This window comes from Podarcis cretensis (assembly GCF_951804945.1).
Source record: "Podarcis cretensis genome assembly, chromosome: 8".
NCBI classification, from domain to species: Eukaryota; Metazoa; Chordata; class Lepidosauria; order Squamata; family Lacertidae; genus Podarcis; species Podarcis cretensis.
Window position 1 is genome coordinate 25,935,013 of NC_137177.1, and position 26,497 is coordinate 25,961,509.

The window sequence follows — 26,497 nt, forward strand, 5'->3', positions numbered from 1 at the left end:
TGCTGCTGGTGGGATTCCTATGCCCACAGACCAGCAAAAAGCCCCAGAATGGGGCATTCAAGAGGAGAAGGTGGGAAAAGAGTCCGAGCCAGCCCAGGATCCACTGAATCCCAAACCTCTTGCACTGCTCTCATGCGACAGCATCACTGCCCTTTCCTAGCTGGGTCCATGATTGCAGGGGACAGGGACACTCCAGATAACTAAGACTACCATGGGCACAGACAGCAGCAGAGTCAAAGGCCAGCCAAGGTTTGCACAAGAAAGTCTCTATTTTCATCCGAGAGAGGTTGGGATGGATGAAATTGGGAGCAAATAATGCACTCTCTTTATTTAGTAACTACAGGGCATCCAGGCAGCGCTCTTCTCCCAACACACTCTTTGTGGGGCACAGTTTCTTATAACACAAAGCAGTGATATTGTTGTAAAAATTGAAGTTTGGGAGGCAGGAGAAAGCTTAGTCATTTATTTGCAGAAGAATTTGCCTAACATCAGGGTGATGTACCAACAACAGAAAAACAATTAAAGCAATACCAAGCAATCATGATAATGACTGGCTACTCAAGAGAGATTTTAACCAATTTCATAGGCCTTAATTGGTACCCAGCACCTCCTGGAACAGGGAGTGGGATAGACACTTCCTGCCATCCCAGCTGATCTAGGTATCTGTGTGTGAAGCAAAAACTGCAGTTAGACACTGGAACTTTAAGAGCATCTTAGGAAACTGCCTGCAGAGCTCAGGCATAGGATCAATGGGTCTTGGCTATGTGTTGGGTTTAAACTCCACCTGTGCTCACCTTGCATATTTATAAATTTTACAAAGAATGTATTTATTGAGTTACTCTTTGCATTTGCTACCTCCCAACAGAAGTCGGCCAGGTGGTGAACCATAATTAAACCTAGAACAAAATGAAAACATAACATAGGTAACAATAAACATATTTGACACTGAAATCCCAGAACCAGCACAGAAACTTAAAATAGAATAACACCAATGCATGCCAATAAGGCTGCAGTCCTAGCCATGTCTACTCAGAGGTAAGTCAACAGGATTTACTCCCAAGTAAGTGGAGTCAGGATTGCAGTCTTAGCCCAGGCTTCCTCAGCCTTGGCCCTCCAGATGTTTTGAGACTACAATTCCCATCATCCCTGACCACTGGTCCTGCTCGCTAGGGATTATGGGAGTTGTAGCCAAAAACATCTGGAGGGCCGAGATTGAGGAAGCCTGTCTTAGCCTCTAGCAACCTCCTTCCAAAGGAAATCAAACCTGGACAAGAATTTCTCACTGCCCAGAGAAGTGGGATAAGGTAATATCTTGTTCTGGGGAAATTATCTATTCTTTCCTCTCCACACAGTGTTACAAAAATAAAAGCTACTGTACTGTCATATTTAGATTATCACCACTATTAGACCACAGTGGTCTACTGAAGTTTGTTTTTAATTATTTTGGTTTTAACTTGCTTTTAACTTGTTACGACTTTTACTGTTTGGTTTTATATTGCTGTAAACCACCGTGATATATATTTTATGGCACAGCGGTAGAGAAATATTTTCATAAATAAATAAAATAAATTGGTTAGCACCACTGGCTGCCAATTAGCTAGCGAGCTCAGTTCAAGGTTCTGATTCTGGTGTATGAAGCCCTATACAACTTGACACCAAGGTACATAAAGGATCGTCTGGCCACTTGCATACCTCGTCGGTCACTGTGGCCTGAGGGAGAGGGCCCTCAGATCTGGAGGTCCATTCAGCACCATATAGGAATTGGGCCTTTAGCGCTGTCCTTTGGAACTCCACCCCCCCCTTGAATCTCTGCATTGTGGGGGGTTGGGTTGTGGGGTCCCTGCCACAGAACTCTACAGTTCTGTGTTTCTATGCAGTGCTTTTTTCTAGGGGGCTGCAGGGGCCCACATACCCCTAAACATTTTGTGATGTTTGGCCTCCTTGAGGGGCAGTATTTCAATATGAATAGGAAAATGAGAGTACCCCTTAACATTTTTTAAAGGAAAAAAGCATTGATTCTAGGTATACTTGGGTTGCAATCACATTGCAAACACTTACGGGATGGTGCTAGTGCATTCACTGACGGTGAGCAAAACAGCTCCCTCTCTCCCCAATTTTGTGAGCACAATTGACAGTTTTCTGCAGGGCCGTGCCGGACATTTATCCAGTGTTTCACCACCACAACCATTCTCAATCAATTAGTGAGAAAATAATTTACATACAAAAAAATCAAAAGTGTTGTTATCCTGTTGTTGTTGTTGTTGTTCTCATGGTTGTTATCTGGGCTTTCATCATGGTCGCCTTGCTTTTGAGGTGGCCAAGGGCTGTCTGTGAATATTCCTTTCACTCCAGGTCCACTGCAAGAACACATTTTGGCACCTGAGGCAAACTGCAAAATGGCGTCCCCTGCCACTGCCAGGGAAGAAGGGGTGAGTGAACTTCCCTTTCGGTCAATTTCACCCCAATCAACTGCAATTTATACATCCCAAGCCCAATTCCTGAAATGCCAGGGGAATCTCTGCAGTACAAGTCTATTTGTAAACACTCAAAAGTTCAACAGCGCCTACTCTCTGGAGGAGAGGGTTGTGGGTATGAGAGTGAGAGGGTAAAGGTAGCCAGGTTTTTTAAAATAGTTTGTGCAGTTTCTCTTTTTATAAAAGCAAATGATACAATACATTGGGCAAAACCACCTTTCCTTTGCACCATACCCATTCATTACATGGGGAAATGGATAGCCCACGATAACGGATTTGCGGAAGGACCACACAAAGAAAAGTACTATTGGGGTATATTTTATGCTAGGATTGTTGCAAAGTCCTGTGCTGCCTTTCAGGATGTATTAAAAATAGCCAAATTCTTCTGACATTGCTAAAATGTTCATCCCTAAGCTCAGACAACCAAACATCAACTGTATTTAATTTATGCAAATCAAGGGAATCCGTGTTTTGGGCAATTTTTCAATGCAGCGCTGTCAACAACAATAAATATAATAAGGGACTTGATGGGAAAACACCATCGTGTGAGGTTCGTAGTGTTCCTTTTTAACTGGTATGGTTACAGCCGAACATGGTTTAGGTGCAGCCCAGCGTTGAATGGGAATTCTCTGAAAAGAAAATGACATGAGATGAATTGGCCAAAGAGGTTTTATGTGCCCCCCCCAACCATTCTTTCCCTCTGGGTTTGGAAAAATAAGTAAAAATTGGCCTGCCAGAAGTCGACAGATCCTCTGAAAGCCAGGCACTTTTTTTTTCCAAGAGAGAAAGTTAATCCAGATGACTATGGAGGAAGAAGTTCCCTATTTAGAGTTTGCCAGGGCTGGAACCATTTCTCACTTGTATTTAGCATCATTTCCTTGGTTGCAAAACTGCCAGGAATCTTCAGTTTTTTGGAGCTTTGCGAACAAGAACTCCCCCCCCCCCCCGCAACCGCCAGAGCAGGCATCCCTTTCCAAGAAGTTGAGGTTAGACTGGTATGATCAGCATCTGCGGAAGATATGTACTCCCACTTTGCTGCCCTCTCTTATTGTCTTCTGCTTTCCACTCCAAACCTGCCCGTCAAAACCTTCTGAAAGGGGGGGGGGGGAGGGATTGTTGGAAGGGGGTGAAAATCCATGATTGCATTTGGAATCCAACTGTCTCGAATGTGTTCATATCCTGCCCCCTCCATGCTTTTTGCTTTTAAACATTTTAGGAGGCTCTTAAAAGTCCGCTTGTAATACAAGGCCCAGCTGGTCACTTTCTAGTAACATTTGAAAAAAAGGGGAGGGGGGAGGATTCCTATTGAGAGGCAATTTTCAGAGACATAGGTGACTCGGTGAGGGTAAAGAATGGGCGGCAAATGGATTAGTTTTAAGGTTTGGAAAGGGGACGGGGTCAGCGTGAAAATATATATAGGGTGGAGAAATGGCTGGACAACAGGACAGTCAGCTGCAGGCTAGAAAGCTCTTCAGAGAATGGAGCTAGGTAAGGGGGGAAGGAGTAGATTGTGCTAAAGAAGGCTGCACTTATGTATACAGTATATGTATTTTAGCTAGTGGAGGGTCTTGATCAAAATTGCTTTCAGGACAAATCGCAGTTCTGCAAGCAATACAGACTCCTCTCCTGGCGAGCCAGCCTCGCTGTTCAGTCATTGCACCCTAGAGCCTTGGAGGCAATAGCGGGGCTATCAGCATCACTCCGAAAGCCAAGAAAGCGAAGTTTGCCAAACTGACCTAAATTTGCGTGTGGTAAATGATTAAAACTCATAATTCTGGAATATATAGAAATAGATGCCTATGCTATCTGCCGGGTAAAAGAGATGCTCTCAAGGAAAAGGGAAAATAAAGCCTCAAAAATGGTTTTTATGGCCCCAACAGACTGTCTAGCTTTTTTCCTTTATAAAAAAAGAGAAGAATTCAAAGCTTTTAAGAAGAAAGGCGCAAACCATCTGCGAGAAAACCTCCCTCGACTTATTCCCGGCCACGCCTCTCTCGTTCTGCTGCTCCGATTTCCTCCCCTACTCCTGGGAAGCCCCGCCCCCGCGAGCCCCGAGGCCCCGCCCCGCCCTCTCCTCATTGGCCCTCGCGGCGAGGTTCCAGTTCGGTGCCTATGGCGGCGGCGAGGTTGCCTTGGCCACGCATCCCTGTGTGAACGCATGACGTTCGCAAGGCTGGCGCCAGGCTGTCTGGAGCTGCGAGTTAGATCAACACAGCTGGAGGGACAGGGACACAGCTGGGCAAAGGGAGCGGATTCCTCAACAAAAAATAGGATTGTGAGAAAAGTACTTAAACAAAAACAGTTCAAACAAAAGCCTTAATGACATCCTTTCATAAAAAAAGAGAAAGAAAGAAAGAAAGGGAGGGAGGGAGGGAGGGAAGGGGGAAACGCTTGCAGGACTGGGGAAAAGGGAGCTGGCAGTGGGAACAGGGAGTTCAGATGCACTGAGAAGCAGCCTTGCTAAACAGCCAAACAAGCGCGATCACAAGCGCGCGCGTGCACACACACACACACACACACACACACACACTTCAAAGAGAAGGAAACTTGGGTTTGGTGCCATCAGCCCTGGGGAGATATTTCAATCTGATCACTCACAAAATTAGAAACGAGTTTTAGAAAAGATTTAAGGCCTCGATCCTATGCACACAGTGCAAGCCCCCTTGCACATAGTGGAATCTTGCCTCCCAGTAAACATGCACGGGGTGGGCTGTGCTAAAATAATAATAATAGGAGCATTGTGTGAAACGGCATGGGATTCCTGTTAAGCTGCATTTGTAGGGCTGTTCAAGGCTTATGGATCAATTGCATTTGTATGCCACCTTTGTCTCCCAAGGAGCTCAAGGTAAAGCACATGGTTCGCCTTCTCCTCATTTAATCCACATGACAACCCTGTAAAGTAGGTTAGGCTGAGTGAGAGCAGTCAACTGGGCCGAGGTTACCCGCCGAGCTTAATGGCCAAGCGGGGATTCGAACCCTGGTCTCCCAAGGTCCGAGTCCGACACTATTAACCGCTACACCAAAGCGGTTAATGTGTGGAATGGGGTGGGTAGTCTTAAGGGTTTCAAGGAACAATGGACAGTAATGTGGGTGGGATAAACCCACATATAAAAATATGTAAATATGTAGCAAGTATTGTATGCCTGGGTTTAGGAACTGACTTGATTTGAAAAGCTGCAGGGCTGTAATCTTACGTCTGAGGAGCGGCTTCCACTGAAATCAACAGGACTTCCAAGTAATCATGAACAGGGTTGTTATAAAATCCTTGTCCTCACAAGCGGAAGAAAGCGCTAGATTATAGTTTCGAAAGGTAGCAAACAATTCAAGAGCATACAGAACTGGAAGTTGTGATTTCCACTTGGAGAGAATGAAGGACCTCTAGAAATCAAAACCAAAATAAAATTGCCTCTTTGGTTAGGAGTTAAACAAAAAACAAAAACTGGCAGGATCTAAGGAAAAGAATGGAAGAAAGAGGGATCTGTTGGGTTACCCCAAACCCATTCATTGCTTTGGACAGCAAGTTTGCATGCTAAACATTCTTTTAAAAGTTTTTCAGTAACACAGGCTCAGTCATTTAGGAAGAAGAGTTTCTCCCCCCCCCTCCACCCACTGCACCAAAGCACCCACCAAGCAAAACATGATTTTTTAAATTGCAAAATGTAAACAGGGTAAAAAATATAGAAATTGACCACGATTAATTGTATACACAATGTGGTCTGTGTGTGAGTGAGAGAGAGAGTGAGAGAGAGAGAAAGAGTGCAAGCCTGGCTAAAAGGAATTGAATCCAAAAAAGAAAGAAAGGGGGAAACTTTGGTTTGTTTCTTTTTTTAAAAAAGCCAGCTGTGGGATGGGATAGGAGAGCAGTTGGGAAATTAAATTTGAGTTTAGGTATTCTGGTGAATGCTCTACTAGTGGGCAGGCATAATTTATTCCAGGTGCCTTTTCCTTCTTGACTCTAAAACAACATTTTCAAAAGTTGTCTTCAGCCAGGTGACTACCCTGTGTCTCTAATTCTGGACTACAACTCCCATCAGCCCCCAGCCAGCATGACCAGCGGTCAGGTCTAGTGCAACATCTGGAGGGTTGGGTTCCCTGTCTCTGGTTTAAGCTTCTTAAATTTCCAGATGCCTGATTTGTATTTATAGCCAGTCATGGTGGTACGGCACAGATGCATATTAATTATACCCAAGAGGCAAATGGCCTTTGGACACTATCCCTTGGTCTCCGATCTAGGATCGGTTCCTATATGCACTCTGGAGACCAGAGGCCTCCCTTAATTACATCCACATGTTCTGGGAGTCTCTACCTACCAGCAGCACTGGCTGTCACTGCCCTTGAGACATTGATGCCCCCTCCCACGGCTTATTATAATATCTACCCACCTCCTTCAGCTGTCATTTGGATGCCCAGAACCCGCAGGCTTCTTCTGCCAATGCACAGGAAAAACCAGCAGGAACTAAAGAACCCATGGACCTGTAGTTTGTGGGAAAGGACAGAGCTAGGGAACCTGTGATCTGGGGGCCAAATGTGATCCTTCGGGCCTCTCTGCCCGGTCCTTATTTTATTTATTTAGAGTTCTTTGACCAATATGGTGGTACCTCGGTTTTCGAACGTAATCCGTTCAGGAAGACCGTTCGAGTTCCGAAATGTTCAAAAACTGAAAACACAGTACAGAAGCCTGAAAACAGAAGGAAAACTCAATACAGAAGCTGCGTTTCTGGTTCGACTTCCGAGGCGCATTTGAAAACCGAAGCATTTACTTCCAGGTTGATGGCGTTGGAAAACCGAAATGTTCATCAACGGAGATGTTCGAAAACCAAGGTACCACTGTAAAGTTTTCCAAAGTGCCTTACATGAAATCAAAACAAGACGCTCCCTACCCACAAGTTTACATTCTAACTAACTAACTAACTAACTAACTATGGTAACTAACTAGCAAGCAAGGGCAAGGGACAAGGAGAGAAGAGGAAAAATAAAACTCAAAATGCAGGCACTGATTTCTATACAGTTGTTCCATATAAACCAGCTGGCATAGTTCAGAGCCAGGAGGTTCCTGATGGGCTGCAGCAAAGCGGATGCAATGAACCCTGCTTCCTATCTCTCACACTGAGGCAGCCTGATGAAAATGGCTGCCCCAGGTGACAGTTGAGGGGAGAGGAGGCCTGGTGGAGCCTAGCCTGGCTCTGCTGCTCAGCTTCTCAGTGCTTACACTTCAGTACCATGGATGCTGCTCCTCTGTTCAGTTAGGATTAAGCAGGGTCAGCCACAAAGAGGCAAACACAAAATCCAAACCCAGGACTCCAGGCTGCTACATCCACTTCACCCAGACCAAACCCCATCACCAGCCTTGCTTCACTTCCCCTGGAGTGTTTTTGTCTGGCTGGAATGTGTCCTTGACTCAAATGATGACTGTTTCTTGCCTGGATAAAGTTAAAATTTACTATCATGGCTCCCTGGACTTTTGCCTCCCCAGCCATGTGGCCTTCCCAAAAGTGGATGTGCCCCTCAGGCTGTAAAAATGTTCCCGATTCCTAATGTAGGGAGTTTAGCTTCTCACTATCTCCCAAGTGACAAATCCTGGCATTTACTGCATCTATTGTTTAGGCCACTTTTCTGGGCGAATGCCCATCCTTAATGTGGGATCTGCTCATTGTTCAAAATGTGTATCTGAGTCCACCTACCATTAGGTATGGTGAGGTGGTGGCCTCAGGTAGCTACTCTTGGGTGTCAAGACAGGTAAACTATTATTGTTGTTGTACAGGCAACTCCCCATTTGTGTGAGGGTTGCATTGTCCGGGTCATTGTGTGCGTCAGCGGTCACACATAAGCTCATTCCACCCCACCCGGTTCTGCCCCCTTCTGGGGCCAAAAGCAACGTGTGCATCAGCAGTTGCACATGTGCAAAATGGTCACCGCCTGTATTTTTATCCCATGGAAGGTGTTTTGAGGGGTTTAGGAACATGAGAAGAGCCTGACAGATCAGCACCTGGTTCTCGCCATGGCCAACGAGATGCCTATGGAAAGCCTGAAAGCAGGATCTGAGCATAGCAGCCCACACTCCGGGGCAGACCATCTCTGATAGTGAAGGAATAATGTAGTTGTCATGGCTAGTAGCATCCTCCTCCATGAATTTATCTAATTCTCTTGGATGGCTATCCAAGTTGGTGGCCATCACTGCTTCATGTGGAAGTGAGTTCCATAGTTTAGCAATGTGCTGTGAGAAGAATTGCTTTCCTCTTGTCTCTGCTGGATCCTCCCAATTTTCAGCTTTAAGTTTTCCTCCCTCAACCTGGCTAGCCTTGTACCCTTATGAGGGTGGCCAGATGCAAATGGGACAGGGATCTTGCATCTTTTAACCATTGCGATTTCAGCAGGTCACACTTGTAAATGAACAACACCTACTAAAATCCCTCATACCTTGGGTTACAGACGCTTCAGGTTGTGCGCTTTCAGGTTGTGCACCGTGCCAAACCCAGAAGTACCGGAACGGGTTACTTCCGGATTTGGGCACTTGCGCATGCGCAGAAGCACTAAATCGTGCTTTGTGCATGCGCAGAAGTGCCAAATTGTGACCCGTGCATGCGCAGACGCGGCGCTGCAGGTTGCAAACGCTGCGGGTTGCGAACGTGCCTCCTGCACGGATCACATTCGCAACCCGAGTGTCCACTGTAAATGTTAGAAGGTGCCTGGTCCGCCCTAGGTGCAGTGTATCTCAGCTTCAGGGGGTGGCATCATTTGCTGATCTGCCCTACATGGCCCGCACTGTCTGGCCCAATGCTGCTTCTGAACAAAGGGCAATACGTTTGTATCAACATCCTCAAGCAAGATCTTCAAGAGAGTTGGGGGGGGGACTTGTGGCCCTCCAGATTTTGTTGGACTCCAACTCTCATCAGACCCAGTCACCATGGCCAATGGTCAGGGACAATGGTCTGAGAGTCGGTAAGGGTTCCCCAACCTTAATTCTTTGCAATAGTGGGCTTTCAAGTGAGGCTGCATTGACCCCATGCATTTAAAGCAGTGTGAAACCACTTAGAATCATAGAATTGTAAAGCTGGATGGGGCCCCCAAGGGTCTTCTAGTCTAGCCCCCTGCAATGCGAGAATCTCAGCAAAAGCATCCAAAGCATGTTAAACAGTCCCAATAATTTTGGGAGCTGTACTTTGTTAAGGGCACCAAATGTTGTTAAGAGACCCTTATTCTCCTCCCAGAGCCACAGTTCCCCGAGTGGTTTAACAATGAATCCCTCTTCTCAGGGAACTGTGGGTCTGTGAGGGGAATAGGGTGCTGGGAGTTGTAGCTCCGTGGGGTATAAACTACATTTCCCAGTTAAAAAAAATGGGGGGGGGGGAGAGCTTTCAATGTATGGTGTGTACATCTTAATTTGACTCACTTGGGTGCCTGGTGAAAAGATTTGTATGAGCTTGTGCAAGGTGGAAGAGCTATTGCTGCAGATTCCCACATAATGGCCATTTGGACCTGCTTAGAATCATAGAATCATAGAGTTGGAAGAGACCACAAGGGCCATCGAGTCCAACCCCCTGCCAAGCAGGAAACACCATCAGAGCACTCCTGACATATGGTTGTCAAGCCTCTGCTTAAAGACCTCCAAAGAAGGAGACTCCACCACACTCCTTGGCAGCAAATTCCACTGTCAAACAGCTCTTACTATCAGGAAGTTCTTCCTAATGTTTAGGTGGAATCTTCTTTCTTGCAGTTTGGAACCATTGCTCCGTGTCCGCTTCTCTGGAGCAGCTTGTTCTGTTGAAAACTCATGATGGCCATCTGTTACGGATGCTTTAGCTGAGATTCCTGTATTGCAGGGGGGCTGGACTAGATCACCTCTGGGACCCCTTTCAGCTCTACAATTCTATGATTCTGTGAACCTCAAATTCATTGTGACCCAAGTCCCACTGACTGGATACAACCCAATATATTCACAAAGCACCATCCTTTTATTTATTTTATTTAACAGAAGCTATATACCACTTGATTGTACATAGAAGCTCTACGTGGTCAACAAGAGAGTTAAAATAGTCAATAAAGAAAAAGTGTAAGGCATGTATTTAAAAATATGATTAAAATCAACAGTTAAAGTGAAAAGCAGATTTAAAAGGACCTCTCTCTATATATACCTGTCTACTTGGAAATAAGCCCCTATGAGATTTACTTCCATGCAAATGTGCACAGGATTACAGCCCATTTAATGGGTTCCCAAACACATATATTGTTCAGGTATGTAGGACAGGGAATTCAGATGGGCCAAAGTTCCTCTTTCCTGCCCGCTTTTTCTTTTCAGTCGGAAAAATAATCCTGTTGTCCTAAAATATCTTAGCAATGTCTTGCCTGGATTTTTGTGTGCCTGTTTATTTGTTTATCAAGTAAATTATGACTTGTAAGTAATTTCCCCATAATCATCTCCTCCGCCGCCCCCCCCTTCCCTCACACACGTTTCACTACCATTATTGCTGGCTCAAATCTGCTTTCTCCATCGTAGCCTCAGCTTTCCCGCAATTAATTTTTTTTTTTAACTTGGTCACAAGATAATTCCTGACGCCAGAAAGTCTGGAGGTCTTATGAGTAGCAAATTGAGGAACAAGGCGGCACTAAGTCCTTACAAGATTCCCTCCCCCAAACCCTGAAGAGGAGGAGGAGGAGGAGGGGGAAAAATCTAAAACCTTGGGAAATTTCTCTGCCGTGATGGGATTTATGGCTCCTGAACGTTTTAAGGGCTGGGTGAAGGCAGAAAAGCAGTAATAGAAAAATGTGCCCTTTTTTTCTCGGCACAATAGCTCTCCCTCCCTCCCCCTTTATAAGACTAATAATCATACCCAAATATAAGAATTAAATCGGACAAGGTGAATTGCACACATTTCGAATTTAAACTGTTTAATTGAATGGAATAGAGAGAGCGAAAGGGGGAGGGAAGGAAGGAAGCGCTTTTGATAGCTGGCCCCTCCTTCTTTGTAATCAGAGCTTCCTCATTCCTTTGATGTCCTCTGCTATTCGGTGTCAGCCGAAGCCAATAGAAACCTGTTTTGCAGTTTAACCATCTTGTAAACGTTCCATTCCAACATTTTCGCTGTCATCAGAGCGAAGGGGAGTGGGAGGGGGAACGCAGTGGCTCATTTGCATCAGCGGGCGGGCTTGAGCGCTCACACTCGGCTATAAAAGCAGAGCTGGGTGACAGCCCTCGCTTTTTTTGCAAAGAAGCATCTTCTGTGTGTGCACAATAGAGAATTAACCCGGCCGGCAAGCAAGCAAGCGGCAGTATCGCTCGCTCGCTTCTCATCCCTCTCTCCTCCTTCGCTGCCATGAAAGCCATCAGCCCGGTCAGATCGGTCAGGAGCTGCTACGAAGCCGTGTGCTGCCTCTCAGATCAGAGCCTCGCCATCACCCGGGGAACGAACAACAAGAGCCCGGCTCTGGAGGAGCCCATGAACCTCCTTTACGACATGAACGACTGCTATTCCAAGCTGCGGGAGCTGGTGCCAGGGATCCCGCAAGGCACCAAAGTCAGCCAAGTGGAAATCTTGCAGCACGTCATCGACTACATCTTTGACCTGCAGATCGTGCTGGAGGAGCAGGCGAAGAAGGGGCAAGATCCGTCCGCAGCCGAGACTTCCCTACTCTCTTTAAAAGTAAGGAGATTTCCCTTAGAAGGAAGAGGGGGCGAAAACCCAGGGAGCCTTCGTGGGCGCACACAAGGTTGAGGGGTGGGGGGGGGGAGCCGGCGAAAATGCTGTTACTATAGACGCGCCATCTAGGCTAATTTGGGTTATGAGTTAAAGTAATGATCTAACGGGCACCAGCGGGAGCCGCGTCGTCCTGCCTGCGGTCCGCAGAGCGCTGTAAGGCAAATTGCAGTGGGTCGCGAGATAATCCGTCCTTTGCGCTATCCAGCCTTGAGCAAACTGCGTGCGCCTCTAAGGCTGTGGAGTCCTATCGTAAACGGGCTGCGGGAGTACTTTGCTTGCTCGGGAGTAGGCGCACAGTTTGCGCTCTTCTCTGCCATATGTGTGGGGAGGGAGGGATTTATGGACGCTTTTGGTTCCGCTGACAGCTGTGCCGTCAGCGGGGTCTAAACTGCGATCCTAAATGTTTTACCTCCAAAAGAAGATCCACTGTATTTATTTGTTGGGGGGGGGGTTTTAATCTTAATAAAGTGCTTGGGATCCCAGTTTCAGTGGGACTACTTGAGCAGGATCCAAGATAGCAATCTTGGGTTCTGATCCTAAGGACATTTGATGAAAATTGAATTGGCACTGCTGTCCAGGCTGCAATCTGAGGCATTTTCCTGGGAGTAAACCCTGTTGAATGTAGTGGGACTTCTGACGAGGCTAGGCTTGCATTGTCAGTCAATAGGTGTTGCTCAGCAGAAATCCCACTGAAAAGTCAAAAGGATCATGGTCTTGTGTGCAGCAAACCCATTCTCAAAGACTACTTACTCACTGTTCCAAATCTTTATTTTTTTGTATCATGTGGCGTATATTAAACTGTGAACTCAATATCTCCTTAACACTTCTCTTCCCTTCTCCCATAGGCTGCAGAGCTGGCATCAGAACTTTGCTCAAAAGAGGAGAGGAATCTCTGCCACTAACCTCTTAAAACAGGTAACAGCCAAGAAATACCCAAATTATTTTTCCTCCAGCCCCGATCTCAACCAGCAAGACACTTCCCTGGTCATCAAGCAGGTTTTTATTAAAAAACCACCAAAATATTTTTTAAAAACCCTACAGTCAGTCTAGAAATCTAGATTTGCACCCCAATGTTTACTCGAGAGTAGTCCTACTTGACTGCCCTCCCTGGAACAGATTGTGGTCTTTAGAGCCCCTTGTCACTGCTTGGCAATAAGGCAGCAGCCTCAGATGCCTCCATGCTTTTGCCTGTAAATGGAGTCATTATTTTTACAATGTCATTCTTTTTATAGCTTTAAGTCTCTGCAGCTGCTTAAACAGCCCTGTTGAAATCAGTGAATCAAGAGGCACTCTTCTTCTTTCTCTCTCCCTCTCTTCTCTTCTCCCCCCTCTTCTGTCTTCTCTCTCTTTTTTTTTTAAAGTCTGGAAGACACCACTAAAGAGTTTGTCCCCTCCCTCAGAATCTGTAATTTTAGATACATCTGCAGAAAGTTAGAAAACAGAAGGGTCCGTTTCATTCCACCCTCTGCTGCCCCGCCTGCTTTAGATTTTTGGTGCCAATTAGCAAACCTCCAGCTTAGAGTGTTGGCTCCTGATTCCTTATCAGCTGGAGGTAAATAGAAGCTTCCTCTCTGGCGCCAGGATGTCTGCAGACCTGCCTCTGATCTGTTGCTGAAACTGACATGTCTTTCTCTCCCGCCTCCTCCCCCTCCCTCCCCCTTTTTTCAGACTGCAGGTGTGGGATCCTGACACTTGGTTCTCTCCAGTGAGACAGAAGATAGAAGAAGAGGAGAGAGAAAAAAGATCTTGAGTGGGGAAAGGATCTGATGTTTTAACCCCGTGCATCCAGTAATGGAGAGACCTCCATCATTATCTTCCAGATAAACTGTGGAACATGGGTCTTGCCTGGCAGTTTCAGATGCCTTGACTGGACTTCCAGAAACAACTTTCTGCCCTCAATCTGTTGTTCTCCTCCAACTGCCTGAAAACAAAATTTGCAGGCCAGAGGAGGGGGGCAGGCGGGTTGAAAGCAAGCCCACCTTTTAATCCACTCTCAGATTTAACTATCGGATTGCTGTATTGCACAAGAAGAAACTTTGTGGGGTTTGTTTGTGTGTGTGTGTGTCGGGACGGTTTTTGTTTTTTTTAAAAGCTCTGAGCCATCAGATTTTTCGCGTTGATCCTGGTCGAGAGATTTCTTAGTGAAATCGCACACTTCCAACATTGCAACAACTTGTGACAAATGTGGACCGATCTGTCGTTTGCTCAGAAAAAAGGGCAACAACAACAAAAAAAAACTTTGCAGATATGCAGCTTGTATGTATATTTTGGATTATAGTTTTTTTAACATCATTTTGGGGGGGTGGAAGGGGACTTTCAAGAACATGAAAACTGAGGTGTCTTGGGGCTGTTTTGCCTCATGGTTTTTATTGTTGAACTCTATAATAGAGAGAACACATGTACCTTTTCTGGCAGGAAGGTTAATTTCTGCATCCATGAATTGTACTTCCTTTGGTTAAAAAAAACTTTTTATAAAAGTTTCTTACATAATAAATTTTAAGCTGGTTTTTTTTAAAAAAAAAAAATCTGAAATCTTTTTGGGAGGGGGGAAAAACTTCTTAGACCAGAACACCACCATCACCTTTCACATCTCTTTATAAACACTTGAGGTATTCTGAGCCGTCCTGGCCCAACCTGGTGTCCTCCAGATTTTTTGGACTACAACTCCCATCAGCCCTGGCCAGTATGGTTGTGTTGGCTGGGTTTGGTGGGATCTGTAGTCCCCAAAATGGGACTCCCACCAGGTTGGTGATGGCTGATCTGAAGATCCTACAGATTATAATCCCCTTAAAACTTGGAAACTCTTGTCTTGCAGCAACTGCAGTTTCCTAAAATAGGTGCAATGGCTGCTGCCTCGTTTTGACCACTCCAGTAGCCTTTAACATCCAACAACAACAAAAGAAGGCAAATGTTGATGAGTGTTGAAGCCTTGGAGGAAAACATCCAGTTATCTGCTAGGTGGAATTGGCTGCACCAGCTATAAACAATATTGCAAATGTTATTGATGGTGTTAAAACAACTTGTGTGCACTGTAGGCAGCAACTGAAGGTGTTCTCAACTGAAACTGTTTAGGGAGCCTCTGAGGCAGCTGGCGCTCAACAGAGATGCCATTCTAATGGAGTTGTGTGGAAATGAGACAAACACAGGGCTGTACCAGCTGCACGAACCACCCACATAGTTGCTTACGGCACCAATATTTTTGGGGTGCAGTTGGGAAGCACAATTAACACAGCTCTCCAAGGGATCCTGGGATGGGTGTTATAGAGTCATGGCTTGTGGAAGCAACATATAAACAACTGTACAGTTAATTCATATTTAATCCAGAACTCTTGATGGGTGAGTTAAACAGTGAGAAGTGTTAACAAGCAAGCATAAAAAGAAGGCACTCTTTGAGCTGGTGTTGGGTGATGAAAAAAGAAGCTGTTAAGTCCCTGGTTTGAATCTCTGAACTCACTAGGTAATCTTAAGACAACAATTGGGTCTCTGCCTCAGTCCTTGCATCTGCAGCATGGACATAATACTAAGTGGTTGCATTTGACCACTTGCACATGCACTCCAGACGTCAACATTGTATTTCTTCTGCCTATGCACGGGTAAAACTTGATAATACAGCCTCTGTAAAGGAAAGTAATTTCTCTTGGGGGTGTAAGGGTGAATTCCACTGTTCCCCCCCCCACAAAAAAACCTAGTTTGAACTAGTAAATCATTCTCCCATGCTTAAATGGCAAAGCTGAGCAAGATCCCAAGGTAGCTGCCAGTTGCAGGCTGGGAATTTACGCCTAGTTGAAAGTTGGCAAAGCAGCCGGCAGTTACTGATCTATTGCAGTTCTTCAACTGAGCATCTGCCAGTCTTAGCCTGATTGTCTTGCTGGCACAGGCCAGTGCAAAGCATACCTCTCTGCCTTTGCAACACTTTAGGTCATTGGAAGTCAAAGCGCTTTTTCACTGCTCTATGTGGTACACGATTGCTTAAGGTGGGGTGGTTGTTGTTTTTTTTTAAATTAAAAAAATACAGTGTCATCCAACCAATACTTGTACTTGATATGCTCGTGATTCTCTGGAATCACAGTATATTCTGAAGCCACGATGGTCAGTTGTGCAAATAGATCTTTGTTCCAACCTCTGCTTAGCTAACATTCAGTGATTAGTGCTGAGCAGGTCACTCCAGTTTCAGTAGGGATTGTATATATCAGGGACGTTCAACCTGTTGATTGCAATCTACCGGTTGATCTCTGGGCGATCCTGTTCGATCACGTGCTCCTGATTGATCCCCTCCCCCCAAAAAGCTCAACAACTTTGGTCAATCCAATGGGTAGATCACTGCCAGTTTTTTTATAGTGAGAGTAGATGGCAGTCTCTTGGGAGTTGGGCATGCCTGGTATATTATCAAGTGGGTAGACTGGGATCTACTGGTAGACTTCTCTGATTTACAGGGAATCTGCTTAAATTTATGACTCTTGACAGGTTGAACAATAGGGCCTTGTTTTGTTTTGTTTTAAATTAAATTTCTGGGATGGCTGACGTTCTGCTAATCACTTAGCCTTGGTATTGCTCACCTGTAAAATGGGAGATATTGCAGTGCATTAGGATTACTCAGAAGTCCCGTTGAATTTACTCCCAGGTAAGTGCAGCCGGGTAAGTGCATTAACTAAATAACATTAAGTGCAGCCAGGTAAGTGTTGCAGCCTTAACCAGTGGCCTTTGAGTTAGTCCTTGCACAGTTTTAAGAGTTTTGAGGTGGAATACCTGATCCGCAGTAACTTAAGATGTAGATACACACCTAATGTGTGCAGCTTATGGGATGTGGAAGGAAAGTAGCTCTGCCCCATTTGCATTTGGTTCCACCTTCATAGCCACTGTTTTCACACCTGGATGTAGTTGGTGGACCTTTGTGTCGCTAGTGAAAACAGCAAAGCAGATTCTGTAGGCTGGTAAAGGAGACTCTCTGGGCCAATCAAAGGTGGTCAACAGCTAGACAACAAGTTAGTGCTTAATGAAATGATATGGCCCCTGGGTTTAAAGCAGACTGCCCAGGTGGCCTTTTCAGTAGAGAGGGATACATGGTTAATGATGTGTTGGAATGCTGTTTCTCTGCGGCATAAAAGCTGCAGGACTTCAGAGAGTGAATAATAATAATAAATAGGACCCTGTTCACATTTGTCTAGAGCAGGAGTCAGCAAACGTTTTCAACAGGGGGCCAGTCTACTGTCCCTCAGACTTTGTGGGGGGCCAGACTATATTTTGGAAAAAAAATGAACAAATTCCTATGCCCCACAAATAAACCAGAGATGCATTTTACATAAAAGGGCACATTCTACTCATGTAAAAACACTAGGCAGGCCCCACAAATAACCCAGAGATGCATTTTAAAGAAAAGGACACATTCTACTCATGTAAAAACACGCTGATTCCCGGACCATGTGCGAGCCAGATTTAGAAGGCGATTGGGCCGGATCCGGCCCCCAGCCCTTAGTTTGCCTACCCCTGGTCTAGAGCCTCTCCCACCCACTTCTATTCTTTACCAACTGAAGAACATAAGAAGAGTCTGCTGAATCAGGCCAGTGGCCCATCTAGTTCCGCATCCTGTTCTCACAGTGATCAACTGGATCCCTATGGGAAGCCCATAAGCGGAACCCAAGCGCAACAGCTCTCTCCGCGCATGGGATTGCCAACAGCTGGTATTCCAAGGCAGACTGCTTTCCAACAGTAGAGGAAAAACGGAGCCATCAGCATTAGTAGCCATTGATAGTCTTAGTCTGAAGCCAGCGACATGCCTGCTATGTTATTTATACTCCAATGCAATTGGATTTAGTTGGCATTCATGATAATTTTGCAACAGCCCTCGTGCCACTCAGTTGGGGGCAAGAGCAATGGCTAGAAACAGACATAGCTCATCCCCCTTTATCTTACGTGTTCAGTGAGGGTTGATGAGATTTTGGCCGGTTCCTTCTTCTATCTTTTGGTATGAGGTTTGCAGTTCAATCCTATACATGCCCATAATCGGAAATAAGTCAAACTGCATTCTTGGATAATTAATCCCAGATAAAACAGGATTGCAGCACCCTTTCTCTCCCTTTTTTTGATGTGCCCTCATCTCTTCTGACACCCCTGAACATATGCAGAAGGTCCCCCCTCCCTCTTTCCATTGCTTTATCCATTTCCCCTTATTTCTCATCTCCCTTTCTGGGCTTCCCCATCCCACATAAAATTAGTTCGAGGTCTTCAGTTGCCCCACCCAAAGTGTTGATTTATTTTGTGTAAGCTATTTGTCTGCCATCCTTCATAAAATCTTATCCCAGGGTAGTACTTTTTTAAAAAAATCATAATAAAATATACAATAAACTTCAGAAAAAGGCAAAACTGCTTTTTCTGAAAAACTAGTTATGTGCAGAGACAGAACCTCACTGCTTCTTTTATTTTTTGGGAGGGGGATTAGACAGCAGATTTGGGAGGGGAAAAATTTGGAATAGAAATACAACACGGAGACTACAGTGGTACCTCGGGTTAAGTACTTAATTTGTTCTGGAGGTCCGTTCTTAACCTGAAACTGTTCTTAACCTGAAGCACTACTTTAGCTAATGGGGCCTGCTGCTGCCGCCGCACAATTTCTGTTCTCATCCTGAAGAAAAGTTCTTAACCCGAGATAATATATCTGGGTTAGCGGAGTCTGTAACCTGAAGCATACGTAACCCGAGGTACCACTGTAGTTGCTTAATCCTTTACCCTCCACTCCAAATCCTCCCGCTAGCTGCTTTTCCCTTACAGCAGTGGTGTCCAAACATTTTTCAAAGAGGGCCAGATTTGATGAAGTGAAGGGCCGTGAGGGCCAACCAAGCTGTTGACCTTTTTTTAGGATTGAAGTTGTTGAGCTTCTTTCTGGGCTTCTCCATCCCACATAAAATTAGTTCGATGTCTCCAGTTGCCCTTCTTTCTGGGAAGAAAAGTAACCCACAAGTGGGTAATTTTGAACAGAGAAGTTGTGAGTAGTTAAGCTCCTTCTTGCTGTTCCTTCTCTACTGTAAATTTCCTCCCCAAGCTGCTTTTCTTCAACGTTTTGTAGATAATGAGCACAACTGATACAGCTGCATCTCTGCTATGCACCCCGTTTTGCATGAACAGTTACCCAGAGCTCCACTCCTTGTTGGCAAAGACCTCTTAAGAAAACCACCTTCACTGCGTTTCAGGAGCGCGTTGTTTTTCAAACCTGGAGCTATTAAAAAGATGATCAGCCAATGGAGGGACAAACCGTAATCCTGATACCTCTTTTCTACCTGGCTTTCAGGATTCTTTTTTTCTCTCTTGCTGTCATAATTTCCCAATCCATGACAAGTGGGGAAGTTCTTCCCAGCTGTTTATTCTATAGTTAAGCACATAGTATGGAATTCGCCCGCGCAAGAAACAGGCACCAACTTGGACGGCTTCGAAAGAGGATTAGGCAAATTCATGGGAGAGAAGTCTATCATGGAATCAGTGTGTGCCTCTGAATACAATTCTCTTGGAAAAGCTGCTGTTGTGCTGACGTTCTGCTTCTGGGCTTCCCACGTGCACCTGGTTGGCCCCTGTGATAACAGGATGTTGGCTTGTGACAGGCATTTGGTGAAGGGTCCTTCTCCTGTTCTGACTATCCAGCACCAAACAGGATAGGAATATCACCTGCTTCCTTTCCCAACTCTTCATAATGACGAAGAAAGTTTAGGCAAAAAGTGGTACTGAAATCCAAGCAGCAACTTCTGCTTTGACACTTGTCACTTTGTTCTGTGGTCACATTCACACCAGGCATTTGAAGCACTTGGCTTCTTCCACCGAACTGTAATCTTACCCCTCACAGAACTGTAGATCCGGAAGGGACCGTGAGGGTCATCTAGTCCAACCCCCTGCAGTGCAGGAATTTTTCACCCAACATGAGACTCGAACCCACGACCCTGCGATTAAGAGTCTCATGCGCTACGAACTGAGCTATCCCTCCCTTAATACACTACAGAGCCAGTGTGGTGTAGTGGTTAAGAGCGGTAGACTCGTAATCTGGTGAACCGGGTTCACATCTCCGCTCCTCCACATGCAGCTGCTGGGTGACCTTGGGCTAGTCACACTTCTCTGAAGTCTCTCAGCCCCACTCACCTCACAGAGTGTTTGTTGTGGGGGAGGAAGGGAAAAGGAGAATGTTAGCCGCTTTGAGACTCCTTCGGGTAGTGATAAAGCGGGATATCAAATCCAAACTCTTCTACAGTTCCCAGGATTCTTGGGCAGAGGCCATTTTGTGCTTTAAATGGACATTCAAGATATGGTGTTCATGTGGTCTATAAATGGGCAGGACAGAGAGCATGCAGAGAACTAGCAAAGGAACCACAACAGAGCTCACCTCAGTATGAGCAAATGCACCTATTTTCCCCCATCCGTATTTATCTATTTTAAAGTATTGTTACCTTAAACATTATCCCGTCTTTGTCCAAGACAGCTAACCACAATAAAGCACACACAGTTACAATAAAAATGAAACCTATTAAAAACCAGCAGAAGGAAACAGTAGCCAACATACAAATCACACGTGACAAACAATAGATTCATGCAACGTATCACAAACTGATGAAATTTGCTATTGCAAGAAGTGGTGACGCCTGCTGGCTTAAATGGTTTAAAAAAGAGATTAGCGTAATTCGTGGGGGAGGAGATGTCTATCATTCATGCTGTTTCCAATGTTCAGGTGTGAGTGCTAGTGCCAATGGAGCCAAAATGGAACCACACACACAGAGAGAAGAGATTTTGGCATGTTTGGGGAAACCCTGAGGTTTGCAGAATACTGGAGGAGGGCAGGGAAGTTAGGAAAAAAGTCTTAAAATGAGGGTTACAAAAAAAATCCACAACAGATCAGCAAGGACTGAGAGTGCTCAGTGGCAACAACATCGTGACCTGAGTCTTGGAGGGGAAATGGAAAACTGGAAGCGGGTGGTGGAATGGAGTATCACAGGACGGCATGGCTGGCTGGAACTCTGAGCAAGAGCACTTCACACTTGAACATTCTGCTGCCAGTCCCCCTAGGAGGTAAGTTAGGTTGACAGATAGTGACTGTCCCAGGGTCACCCAGTGAACTTCCTGGTTAAGTCAGGACTCGAACCTGGGTTGCTCAGACCCAGGTTCGAGTCCTGACTCAACCATGAAGTTCACTGGGTGATCCTGGGCAAGTCACCGTCTCTCAGCCTAACCTACCTCATAGGGTCATTGGTGAGGATTACATGGAGAGGGAAGGGAGAACCTGGTATGACATCTTCAATTCCCTGGAGGGAAGGTGGGATAGAAATACAATAAAATAATAAACTCCCAAAATATTAAGGGAAGGCTACAGTGTGGGGAGAGGGCTACTTTTGTGCCACACTGGGTGGGCTTCCCAGAGGCACCAGATTGTCCATTGTAAGAGAGACAAGATGTTGGAGTGGATGGACCACTGCCCAGATCCAGCAAAGCCCTCCTGATGTTTGTATCTGTCGTGGGACCCACCTGGCAACAGAGCCTGCAGGGAAAGAAAACTGGTTCAAATTAAAGCAACTCTCTCACTTTGGAGTGGAGAGACTGTCTGTTCCACCCACACTTTCCCCCAAACGTAGGCATGAAAGCTGTTTCCCGGGCACAGATGTAGGTACCTTTGAACTCTTGTCTTCCTGTCATCAGTTGGATGCCTGGCGGGGTGGAAAAAGGAACATTAGCCTTAAATCTCTCCTCAAACAGGTGAATGGAGAAAACCTCTGTCTCTATAGACCTCTCCACAACAGGGGTCCTTCCTAGCAGATGAAGGACCTGCCCCTGCCAGGATTTTGCCTTCTTCCGTTCCATCTTGGCAGTGAGGGTGGGGGTGTGGGGCTGTAGGGGTGTAACTCCCCCTGTGAATTTTCTGCAACTTACATAGATCCTACATTTATATGTATTGTCACCAGATAAAAGGAGGGCAGGCGGTATATGGAATCAGAAGTAATGCGCCTATTTTGCCTCTTCCTCACCCTGACCTAAGAGGTATATTTCACAAGGGGTTTGCTTCAGAGCAGGCCAGTGTGTTACAGATGAGGAAGCAAAGGAGACACGTCATTGCCACATATTCACATGTAAGAATAAGTCAGGGTCATGATTATGCCATTTCACTAAACTTTTAATTGCCTGATGATATCAATTGTTCAATCACTAGTGGTTAAATGTTTGTTTATTTTGAGTATTTCTACCCTGCGGTTCATATTTAAAAAGCTCCTTCAGTGGCTGACATACAATCAGTTGAAACAAAACAGCCTGTGCTCACAGGTTTACAGTCTAAGGATACGTATACATTAGTGGCTGGCTTACGACACAGCAAGGTCGTTGTTCCCTCCTGCTGCATTTCAAGTCACATTTGCACTTGTTGCACACATCAGGAACGGGGGGTGGGGGGGTGGGGGTGTCTACACTCAATCCACATTACCCAGTTTGTTTCTGCAAGCCTGCAACCGCCCTGAGCTCCAATTCAAGGGAGTTGAAATCTGAGCATAAAGGAAAAGGGGACAGGGAGGAAGAAGGAGAAGCGGTTTTCATTATTTACCATTCTGTTACTGGTTTGGCAAATAGAAGGGGAAGAAATAGAGGCAGTGAGAGATTTTACTTTCTTGGGCTCCATGATCACTGCAGATGGTGACAGCAGTCACAAAATTAAAAGACGTCTACTGCTTGGGAAAAAGGCGATGGCAAATCTAGACAGTATCTTAAAAAGCAGAGACATCACCTTGCCAACAAAGGTCCGTATAGTTAAAGCCATGGTTTTCCCAGTAGTGATGTATGGAAGTGAGAGCTGGGCCATCAAGAAGGCTGATCGCCAAAGAATTGATGCTTTTGAATTATGGTGCTGGAGGAGACTCTTGAGAGTCCCATGAACTGTAAGAAGATCAAACGTATCCATTCTTCAGTAAATCAGCCCTGAGTGCTCACTGGAAGGACAGATCCTGAAGCTGAGGCTCCAATACTTTGGCCACCTCATGAGAAGAGAAGACTCCCTGGAAAAGACCCTGGGAAAGATGGAGGGCACAAGGAGAAGGGGACGACAGAGGACGAGATGGTTGGACAGTGTTCTCGAAGCTACAAACATGAGTCTGACCAAACTGCGGGAGCCAGTGGAAGACAGAAGTGCCTGGCGTGCTTTGGTCCATGGGGTCACGAAGAGTCGGACACAACTAAACGACTAAACAACAACAACTGGTTTGTCAAAACTGTGCTTTCTTTTTTATTGCTACTTTCTGTTTAAACTTTATATAAAATTAAATAATAATAATAACAATAATAATAATAGGCGAAGGCATTCTCCCAAAGCAAAATAGGAACAATGATTAATCAGGGACAGATAGAAGAAAATAGGGGCTTTCCCTGTTTAGTAAGGTAAATTGGGAGGGATGCAGATAACAACCCTTGTGGGTGAGATTCACAAGTCAAATGTTGCACTTTACAGGAAGGAGCATGACTCAACTTTGCTTCTGCTTTGTACACAGCAGTTCCCAGAAACCCAGGTCCAGAGATACACAGCTGAACAGAGCAAACGCCTCAGAAATCAGCAGGAGAGGACTGCCACAATCCTGAGGGCTGGAGTCTAGTGGCTTAATTGTCAGTGGCTGCTGCTTCAGGGATTGTGTGTCCAGAGGAAGATGGCATAAGGGCATTTCCAGACTGTTGTTATTTTCCAGTTGGATTAAATAACATCCTGGCAAATCCAGGTTGCACCATCAGAGTTGGAGTGTTTTGTGCACACACACAAAACCCCCCAAAAAACCCACACCTTTGCACATTATTAATAATGATCCCTCTCCATTCTGTCCTCACTGCAAACCTGTGAGGTAGATCAAACTGAGAGACTGTGTCCGGCCCAAAGTCACCTAATGAGTTTCATGGCGGACTAGTAGGGACTTGAACCCTGGTCTGCCAGCTCCTGGTCTACACTCCAGTTGCTGCACCACACTGGTTTATTATCTCTTCTATCTAGTATCATGCCTTTTAATGTTTGTCCAGGTCTTTTCTGAGCTGGAGCCCACCCTGCCACTTGACTGACTAATTGATGGGACATTGCAAGTTTAATAAGGAGAGAGTCACCCATGAAAAATTAACAATTGAGAACTGATTAACATGTTCATCTGGAAATCTGGTATAGACCTCCACTGGACTGTACCCCCTTTGCAATACAGAGGAACTGTGAGTGTGTGGGTGTGGGTGGGTGTTAAGTGCCACTGCCACCTTTCCCAAACTCAGTCAAACTCTTCCTGCAAACTTATAAGGAACACTAGTGCTATAACTCTTCCCTGGAGCAGGGAGGTCAACAGTACATAGAGCCAGAGCCAATGACAAGTCAAAATGACTACAGTGGTACCTCGGGTAACATATGCTTCAGGTTACATACACTTCAGGTTACAGACTCCACTAACCCAGAAATAGTACCTCGGGTTAAGAACTTTGCTTCAGGATGAGAACAGAAATTGTGCTCCGGCGGCGTGGCAGCAGCAGGAGGCCCCATTAGCTAAAGTGGTGCTTCAGGTTAAGAACAGTTTCAGGTTAACCTCCGGAACGAATTAAGTACTTAACCCGAGGTACCACTGTAATTCTAGGTTTGTCCCATTCCATTCCTTGCTGAGTTCTACAAGGGCAAACTGGGAAGGAAGCTAAAAGGCAGGGTCACCCGCTAGACAGGTGATATGATAAGAGTTTATAAAAACTATGCATGGCATGGAGAAAGCAGATGGAGAAGTTTTCTTTTCTTTTATTTTTCTCATAACACTAGAACTCACGGGCATCCAATGAAGCTGAATGTTGAAAGAATAATCAGGACATTAAGGATTTATACAAATTTGCAACATGCAGAGAATAGCATTCATAGAGAAACCGAAGATTAGAACTGAGGGAAGTCGGGGGGGGGGGTTATGGGAGGGTGGGGGGAGGGAGGAAAATGGGGAAAAATTAAGGATGTTATGTTTTCAGATATTATGTTATGTTTAAGTTTCTAATAAAAATTTAGAAAGAAAGAAAGAAAGAAAGGAAGGAAGGAAGGAAGAAAGGAAGGAAGGAAGGAAGGAAGGAAGGAAGGAAGGAAGAAAGAAAGAAAGAAAGAAAGAAAGAAAGAAAGAAAGAAAGAAAGAGTCAGTGACAGCCACCCATTTAGTTGATTAGATAAATTCATGGAGGGCACAAGGGTATCAATAGCTCCTGGCCATGAGAGCTATGCTCTGCCTCCACAACTGGAAACAGCAGTGCTTCTGAAATGCTTGAAGCCACGGGAGGGGAGAGTGCTCTGGTGCTGAAATCCTGCTTGTGGATTCCCCTGGTTGGTCCCTGCGAGAACAGGATGCTGGACTAAATGGGCCATTGGCTATGTTGTAAGAAGGGAGGCAAGTAGGAGCTGACTGAGGCAGGCTTGAGGCTTGTGGGGCAGTGCCCTGCAATGGACTAGTCCCACGTCCCCCAACTGCTCCTTTTGCCTGCTCTCTCCTCGCAGCCTTATGGTTTGGTCCTCGCAGAAGAGGGGAAGCGGTGAGAAGGACCTCTGTTGTAACTCGAAAGCTGACTCCTCCTGAAGAATGTGGTTCAGGAGGCAGGACGTCACGACAGTGCTTGCTTTGTGTAACTTTACCTTCTGGGCTTAAGTGACTTAGTCAAAGTGAGTCAGGTGCCCAGCTGGGACTAGAACCTCGAAGTCTTGGCTGGTCTCCTGCAAGAACCTGAATGGCTGGTCCCGAAACTGCCCCTCCTCCCACATAATAACCTGCCATGAGCCAAGCGACTGAATCCACCCACTGTGGCTTGGAGAAGCACCTGCCTCTCTCTGTTTCTGCCTGGCGGGGGGGAGGGGGGGATTGAAGGGGAGGCTAGGTGCACACAGCCATCTCTTCAGCCTCACTGGGATCTCTCCCCCCCCCCCACTTTCTTACAGCAGAGGGAAAGAGTGCCCAGAGAGGAAGCAAGGTGACGGGGTGCGTGGGATGGCACACGCATCAGGCACAAGCGCCGCTGACGCAAGAAAGGTATCCACGTTCCCCTCATTGCGCTTGTGGTGGGGGGCGTGGGATGAGACAGGAACAGGGGTCCCCTTGATCTCAGTGCTCTGAGGCAGCCTGGAAACCAGAGTTAAACTGTAAATTGTTTGCGCTGAAAGCTGGGCAGGATGCGGCAATGTGAGAAGGGGGTCTGTGTGAAGTACATTGTTCTGATTTCTTATGTGCTTATCCCACCCTGCCTCTAACGTCACTTCCATAGGATCGTAGAATTGTAGCGTCGGAAGGTACTGATATAAGTAAAGTCCAACCCCCTGCAATCTGGGAAATACAGATAAAGAATCCCTGCCAT

At 45.7% G+C, this 26,497-nt stretch overlaps 1 protein-coding gene and 1 long non-coding RNA gene across 2 annotated transcripts in view; one reads left to right on the forward strand and one right to left on the reverse strand.

The window, feature by feature from the left end:
- The first annotated feature begins 11,691 nt into the window (after positions 1-11,691).
- On the forward strand, positions 11,692-14,663 carry ID3 (inhibitor of DNA binding 3). The gene is made up of 3 exons (XM_079989231.1): positions 11,692-12,112; positions 13,015-13,084; positions 13,838-14,663. The coding sequence occupies exons 1-2, from the start codon at positions 11,786-11,788 to the stop codon at positions 13,069-13,071; spliced, it is 384 nt and encodes a 127-aa protein (XP_079845357.1). The 5' UTR covers positions 11,692-11,785; the 3' UTR covers positions 13,072-13,084; positions 13,838-14,663.
- Positions 14,664-16,340: 1,677 nt separating this feature from the next.
- Positions 16,341-26,497, reverse strand: part of LOC307221792 — a 40,519-nt gene continuing 30,362 nt past the window's right edge. The window contains exons 4-5 of the long non-coding RNA XR_013841521.1: positions 21,805-21,840; positions 16,341-16,725 (exon numbers count right to left, since the gene is read on the reverse strand). This is a non-coding gene — a long non-coding RNA (uncharacterized lncRNA). The remainder of the gene's footprint in view (positions 16,726-21,804; positions 21,841-26,497) is intronic.

Excerpts from the sequence above, each read along its gene's own strand:
- ID3 (XM_079989231.1), top strand. The coding sequence starts at position 11,786 with ATGAAAGCCATCAGCCCGGTCAGATCGGTCAGGAGCTGCTACGAAGCC. Across the intron at positions 12,113-13,014 it reads CTTCCCTACTCTCTTTAAAA|GCTGCAGAGCTGGCATCAGA; the intron begins GTAAGGAGATTT and ends CTTCTCCCATAG.